Raw genomic sequence first — 8,049 nt, 5'->3', positions numbered from 1 at the left:
GACCTCTCATTGGAACGCGATTGACGTTTTCGGCTACATGGAATTTATGGGTCGTGCATGGGCAGCCTCGACCGCCAGACGTCGCAGCCAATCCCAGTCTTGAGGACAAGACTGTTTTGAAGGGGGGAGTAATGATGGGAATCAGCTATGAGGGTATTCTTAAGGGGCTAAAGTGTAATATGGGGGGTAGTATAAGTAATAGAGAATAAGGCATGTTAGAGATAGGATTGAGTTTGTTAGATCGATTAGGGCTCCTGCGATTGTGCAGTGAGAGAGGGCGTAGCCCTGGGATCACTTCGGTGATTGCTTATCTTCGATTTGTATTTCAATTCCAATCTATATTCCTATTAATCAGAACCGGATCTCTATCAGTAACACTATCTGGTGGGCAGCCACTCTCATCCATTTTAAGAAACAAGAGCTTTGCTTCCTTTAGCTGACCTTCTCTACAGAGGCCACTGATCATTATGTTAAATGTTCGCACGTCAGACTGCAAACCTTTTAAAGTTAGGTCATGGAAAAGAGTCTTCGCAGTTTCAAGCTTCCCACATTTGCTTGCACCTTCAATAAGAATATTGTACACCACGATATTATAATTTAGCTTGCTCTCACCCACCAAATGAAGCAAAGAGAGTGCCTCTTCTACTTGATGGTTGTTGCAAAGGCCATCTAAAATTACTCCATATGTGTATTCATCTGGAATTTGGCCTGCTGCTCGCATCTCATCAAAGAGTTTGCGTGCCTCCCCACAACGCCCAACCCTAAACAATCCCTGTAACATGGTGTTGTAAGTGACTATATCAGGTTTCAAACCTTTTCTTGTTATATCATGGAACATATGCATGGCCTCTTCTACTTTCAAACTCTTGCAATACCCGTTCAATAAACTGTTGTAAGTAACAACATTAGGGACTAGACCTTTAGAAGTAAGTGAATCAAAAAGCGTCCTTGCCTTGGTCATCTCACCTCGCAGACAGTAACCGTCTACAAGTGAACTGTATGTCACTATGTTAGGAACCTCACCTCTCTCAACCATGATGTCTATAACAGCCTCCGCTTCATCCACCCTACCTTCTTTGCAAAACGCATCAACTAATATGCTAAAGGTTTGAATATCAGGAGAGATCCTTACATCCTCCTCCATTTCTTTTAGCAGCTTAGAGACCTCGTCCCAACGACCTAAGTTACAAAGGCCATGGATCAAAGAGGTGTATGTAATGACATCTGGTAGAATGCCTTTGTGAAATACCATTTTTTTGAAAAGGTTGAAAGCATCATCCATCATTTTGTCCTTACAAAGACTATCAATGATGGTATTATATACAACAACATTAGGCTCACAGCCTCTTTCATCCATGAGCCTAAGCAAACCAATGGCAATATCATTATTGCCAAATTTGCAAAGCCCTTTGATCATAGTGGAATACATAACTACATTCGGTTCACAGAGTCTCTGCTTGATTAACTTCTTAAAAAAATTCTCTGCCTCAGCAATCCTATTTTCTATGACGAGTCCATCTAAGAGTGTACTAAATATGAATACATTTGGGACCACAGCTCGCCTGAAGCAAGAAGCTAAGAGTGCAAAACCGTCATTGGTGCGATACATCTGACAACAACACTTGATGGCAATACTCATAGAGTATTTGTCAACAGGAACTCCAATGGCACACATCTGTTTGAAAAGGTCAAGAGAGCAAGAAAAATGTTTCATTTTGGTAACAGCATTCAACAGCTGATTAAACTTGATAACAGATGGGAGGGGTTTTCTCTGGATCATTTCATCGAACAGGTTAAAGGCATCATCCAATTTAGACAGAGAACGATCCCCATCATTTGAAAAGGAAGTGGAGTGAAGAAGAGAAGCTAAAGAAGTGGAGTGAGGAGCGAATGGGGAAGATGAAAGAGGGGTTGTTACAGAGTTGGTGATGAGATTACATTTGAGTTTGATGAAAGAGTGAAGACGTGAAGAGGAGCGAGTCATCATCCCCAAACACGCACTCTCTCTGGCTTTAACCAAACACACAGTCTGCTCTGGTAGTCTGCTTTGAATTTGGTTTGGTAAGAAATGTAGAAGGCAAGCCAGCCCTATTTCACTCTCAGTTAACAAGAAGATAACATCATCCATATTTGTTTTTTTTTTTTTTTTTCATATTTGGAAAGAAATTGGCCAAGGTTATGTTGATAATATATCTCATATTCCTTGTAGTTCGTGTATTAGAATCCTAGATAATGAAGATTGAACAATGGCCAATAATCGCTAAACAAAAATTCTAACTAAATTGTTTCAAGAGATCTCATACATATTTCATGTACATACGACATCTTCACCACAATGCGCGTTGGGTAAGCACTAGTTAAATATTAATTAACAATGTATCTAATCTACCATTTGATTTATTTTATGACAATATTATTAGAAAACAAAAGGTAATGTTAAATACAAGTACAAAAGTATTCAATTATGTTTTCTAGCCATTCTTATCTATTAAAGGACTGGGGGTGGTCCGTGATCCCCCCCCCCCCCCCCCTCACGAGTGATGAACCTTAGAACACCGTGCCACCTATTAGGTCCATGCGTGAAATTTGAAACGCGTGGAAATCTTCACGCGTTGTAATGTTGCAAAATTTGAAGGTTGGGGCTACTTTTTTGATAGAATAGTGTGAGTGATGGAATTCCATCACTAGTGATGACCACTACCACTAAAAAGACTTGTGATTGATAGAATAGTGGTTGATGACATGTCAGAACTTGATTGGATGTTTGTGAGTGATAGAAATTTTGCAAGTGATACCACCCCCATCCCCTTAGGCCACCTACTAACTTAGAGCTTAAATTCAAATCAAGTAACAGTTAATTTGTTATCAGTTCTTCATATCTAAAATTTGATTTGTTAAGTGTATTAAGTAAATAACAAAAATACTTTTTAGAATGTGTCATGAAGGTATATTTTAGTACGAGTATAAAACCTAATATATTTTTTAATTATGATACATAACACCTGTTAGTAATAAATTGGTAAAAGTTAATTACACGGATAACCAGGGTCGGCCCTGAGAATTCATGTATCCTGTTCGAGCTTGAAAAAACGTGCCCTTAGTCCGTGATGAAATTGGGTACTGAGCTCATTAAAGGTTTAAACCTAATGACAATGGGCTAATGTCACACCCCGATTTCCACGTGTCTCACCGGTGGGCCCGGTGGGGGATTACCGTGACGATGTTGGCAACAATATAGTCAAACCACACAATTATATAAATGCACAGCGGAAGCTTAAGATAAATATATAAACTTCAACCTCTGGTTGTAATATCAAATGTATTACAGAAGTTGAATATATCCACAGCGGATCAAAATAAATAAATATTGTTCCTTCAGATACGGCACCGAGTTTGCGAGACTATTCGTGATGCTTAGGCAGCTAATACCAGCCAATTTCGTCTAGTACCTGCACTTAATCTTTTTGGGGAAAAATACGTCAGTTTACACTGGTAAATACATTCAACTGACACATTTGAAAATGTTTATTAAAATTGATTTGAATGCACAAGGCACAAACTCTTTTATAACTTGGGAAAATTATAATAATCTTGTGAACGTTTTACATGTTCTTTTATGCGTTCAGTAGCCCGGGTCGTGCCGGGTTAAAGATTTATAGACACACCACATTGCGTAAAACCGTAGTATAAAAACCAACGGCTACGTCTTTTAATTTAATGTCGACACTTTATACCGGGTGTACGCCTACACCGGGATGTCGATGGTCGTGCCCATTTCGTAAAATGATGCCAAGGATATCCGGGACAACGGTCATTAAACCCCCCAAAGGCTTTTAAGCAACAAAACTGTTTAAATGAGCCGATCATATTATTTAATTAACCACCTAAGCGATGGAAGAATATAATGCTCAATCAAGCGGTATTAATATACTGTAACCCAAGCCCATATAGGGGAAATAAGTTAAAGTATTTACCTTTGCAAGTATATTTCCTTAATTTGGATTAAATCACCGATAGCTTTTACTGGGGCTCCTAATCTGGAACGAAGGTTTTAATTAACCTCTTAGAATCCTAACGAGTCGTTATAATGGCCGTAGCCTAGACCGGTTGGTTCCGATATATATAGATATGGTTTAATCGCGCAAAAAGGCGAAAACCGAGAATGGAGTGTGATTCTGACCCAACAAGTTCAGAGACTTGTTTTATATGGGTTAATGGTTCACACTCTGGATTTTGGGGTTCAAGTAATATAATTTGACCCGTATCGGCTAATTTATGAAAACTAGTTTCATAAGCCGAACCGTGCGCGCAATAGGCGAAACGGTTAACCATGAGAGTCGTACGCTTATTTCCTAAGTCAATATGCCTTAAATGGGTTGTGGTATCAGTAGGATACCTTCCGTGATGCCCGTAACGAGTTTAAGTTAATATTATGCCCCGTAGGGGCTTTTCGGTCATTTTAAAGACTTTTAAAGAGCTTTTCGAGTTCTACAGGAAATCTGAGTTTCCCGAACAGCTTATAAAGCTTAAAATACTTTATTTATTATTTAAAACCAGTAGCAACTGGAATCGGGTCAAAAGACCTTGTAGAACTCATGTTTTGGCCGAAAAGGGCATATTCGGTATTTACCGAACCGTAGCCATAACCGCAGGTTATGAGCGAGGTAAAAATTATTAACAATCTTTAAAATTCCCAAAATATTATTTTAATACAGTGGGTAAAAGTTTTGGTGACGAAATCTTGGTTTAGATAGGTGTTATGCTAATTGCGCCGTTAATTACTAAAGTTTACTTTAAATGCGCCATTTAGCATAACTCTCATTCTAGACTTCGGATTGACGTGAAACTTTAAGGACATGCTTATAATTTAATAAGCAAGGTTCTGGTCCGTTCACGTGTCCGAAATACTCGTTTTAATTTCAAAAGGCCGTTACGGTCAACTTTTAGGCGAATGACGGAAATGCGCAAAAGACTCGGATAACTCATGAACCGATCACAGAGGTTCATATCAACATGTGACCTGGTCCTAAGAGAGTCCTAAGGCATATCTATACCTCACTAAAACGGGTCAGAACTGAAGTCAATGCAAAAGTCAAACTTTTGCGACATTCGGCTCTGAACCGGGTCAATATAGCAAACGATCGATTCAAACGAGCGCAAACAAGTTTATATACTTAATATCATGTTTTATAAGTGTCAAAACAGGTTTCATAACATATACATTACAGATTATGCATAAATCGCTAAAATAGCTTTCTGTTGACTTTTTAACCGCACGTTTGACTCGATATTTGGCGTAGTTAGAGTGGTGATCAGGGGGAACCCTTTTAGAGGTTTATTACCCACATAATTACCTACTCAAAACTACTTTTGATCCGTCATAAGACTGAACCATTTGCAAGTTATTGTAATGACAACCGTTAGTTACGACGGTTGTGTTTATAGGCTAAAACTATGGAAATGTATGACCAAAATGGTTGTGAACGACTTACAGAAGTTCTTTCTTGCTTATAGAGCAGAGATGGATGCTAGAGAGCTCTTGGAATGATCAGATGAATGTGTTTTGTGTTGTGTGAATGTTATGCACATAATGTGGCTATTTATAGCCAAAGAGAGCTCTCTAGATCACTACACAACAACCTACACTGACCATGATGATGGGTAGATGTCTCCTGAGTGATATGGGTCGAGTAGGGGGCGCCCATGCCTTATTTATTGGAGATTGATCGTTCATAATGCTCAAAAGTCAAGAAAACACCAACTTTCTGCATCTGGGCACTTTACGCGACCCGCATGGGAGTTCCCATGCACTTTTACGCGGGTCGCCTAAGTTTAAGAAATCAGACGCGTATTTGAGGTGGCTCGCGGCCCGCCTCAACTTAAGCTTAAACTTCACGCGGGTCGCGAGAGGTTTGTTTTTCAGATTTTTAAAATCTTTTGTCATGATTACGAAATCCTGGTAATTAATAACGAAATCTTTCGTAATGATTTACCTGACCTTTCGGGTTTGAAGGGGTAACTTTGCGGTTTGGCCCTCGGTTATTTACCGATAGGGGCCTCGTGTTATTTACCCGCATTATAAAGTCCCCGGTTAGTTTATTAATTATTTGGAAAGCCTTAACTTTCGCTGTTGACGCTTTTAACCCTTCTCATACGAATTTGAGTATAACTCTCTCGTTTTAAGACGGAACTTCGCGAAATTTATACAGTATATTCTAGTGAGCATATAATACTGTTACGAAGCCTTGGGAACGTTAAAGGGTCACTCAGAGGTATAATTAAACATGTTGACACAGTTAACCCCTGTAGTTCGTAATCTCTCACTTTCTTCCGCGTTTCGCTTCCGTACGATCTATGATTTATTCGTTTGAAGGTACAAGCGTTATTTAGGGTTACTATACAGTATATTTACCCTTGTTGACATTTATAACCCTCGAATTTATACACTTTCAAGGTTTGTCAAAATTAGTCCTTTATTTATTATGGATGCCACGTGTAATCAAATGACACGTGTTAACACATCATTGGACACAAAAATTCGAGGTGTTACATCCTCACCCCCTTAAAATAAATCTCGACCCAAGATTTACTCAAATAAATAGGGGTACTTTTCTTTCATTGTTTCTTCGACTTCCCACGTATATTCAGGACCTCTACGAGCATTCCATTTGACTTTTACAATCGGTACGTGCTTTCTTCGAAGTTTCTTCACCTGTCGATCTTCAATCGACAAAGGTTTTTCTATGAATTTTAGGCTCTCATCTATATGCACATCTGTGTGTGGAATCACCAATGATTCATCGGCGAAGCACTTTTTGAGATTGCAGATGTGGAACACATTGTGAATTCCATTGAGCTCTTCAGGCAAGTTTAACTTATAGGCGACTGACCCGACCCGTTCAATGACCTCAAAAGGTCCTATGTATCTCGGACTCAGTTTGCCTTTCTTGCCGAAACGCATCACCCCCTTCCAGGGTGATACCTTAAGCAACACTTTTTCACCTACTTCGAAGTGAAGATCCTTTCGTTTTGGATCAGCGTAGCTTTTCTGCCTATCGCGGGCAGCCTTGAGACGTTCCCGGATCTGGACAATCTTGTCCGTTGTCTGGAAAACAATCTCTGGTCCTGATAATTGGACCTCTCCTACTTCCGCCCAACAAACAGGCGATCTACATTTCCTACCGTATAATGCCTCGAAAGGCGCAGCCTTTATGCTGGTGTGGTAGCTATTATTGTAGGAGAATTCGATCAGGGGTAGGTTCTTATCCTAGTTACCACCTAAATCGATCGCACATGCACGAAGCATGTCTTCTAGCGTTTGGATAGTACGCTCACTTTGACCGTCCGTCTGTGGATGGTAAGCCGTACTAAAGTTTAAACGCGTGCCCAAAGATTGCTGGAAACTCTTCCAGAAGTGAGATGTGTATCTAGTATCCCTGTCGGAGATAATAGACACAGGTATGCCGTGTAAGGCTACAATCTTATCAACATAAAGTTGGGCTAACATATCGGAGCTATACGTCTCCTTGATGGGTAGAAAATGAGCTGATTTAGTCAGCCTATCGACTATGACCCATATTGTATCGTTTCCTTTCCTGGTTTTGGGTAACTTGGTTATGAAGTCCATAGTTACGCATTCCCACTTCCACTCGGGAAGTTCAGGCTGTTGTAGCAAGCCAGACGGCTTTTGGTGCTCGGCTTTGACTTGAGCACAAGTCAAGCACTTTGCTACGTGGGCGGCTACAGACTTTTTCAAGCCTATCCACCAATAATTTGCCTTTAAGTCTTGGTACATCTTATCAGCACCAGGATGAACTGAGTATTTGGAACTATGGGCTTCCTGGAGAACAACATCTCGTAGTCCCCCATAAATCGGAACCCATAAACGTCCATTCAGCCTCAAGATTCCATCCTTGCTAAGAGTCAACTGCTCCTCAGTTACTCCCAGCTTTTCATTTGGATAGTTAGCTTCCAACACAGCCTCTCGCTGTGCAGCTAATATCCTTTCAATTAGATTGTTCTTGACTTCAATGCTCTTGGCATTGATTC

The 8,049-nt window shown here is 40.0% G+C and overlaps 1 protein-coding gene across 1 annotated transcript; it reads right to left on the bottom strand.

Annotated features, from left to right (window-relative positions):
• Window positions 1-325: 325 nt before the first annotated feature.
• LOC110902089 (pentatricopeptide repeat-containing protein At1g62670, mitochondrial) lies at window positions 326-2,128 on the bottom strand. Its single transcript, XM_022148828.2, has one exon. It carries the CDS (start codon window positions 2,126-2,128, stop codon window positions 326-328), a length of 1,803 nt encoding a protein of 600 aa, XP_022004520.1.
• Between the last annotated feature and the right edge of the window lie 5,921 nt (window positions 2,129-8,049).

This window comes from Helianthus annuus, chromosome 13 (assembly GCF_002127325.2).
Source record: "Helianthus annuus cultivar XRQ/B chromosome 13, HanXRQr2.0-SUNRISE, whole genome shotgun sequence".
Taxonomy (NCBI): Eukaryota; Viridiplantae; Streptophyta; class Magnoliopsida; order Asterales; family Asteraceae; genus Helianthus; species Helianthus annuus.
Note: the sequence above shows the minus strand (reverse complement) of the source record. Positions and strands in the feature narration are given on the sequence as shown.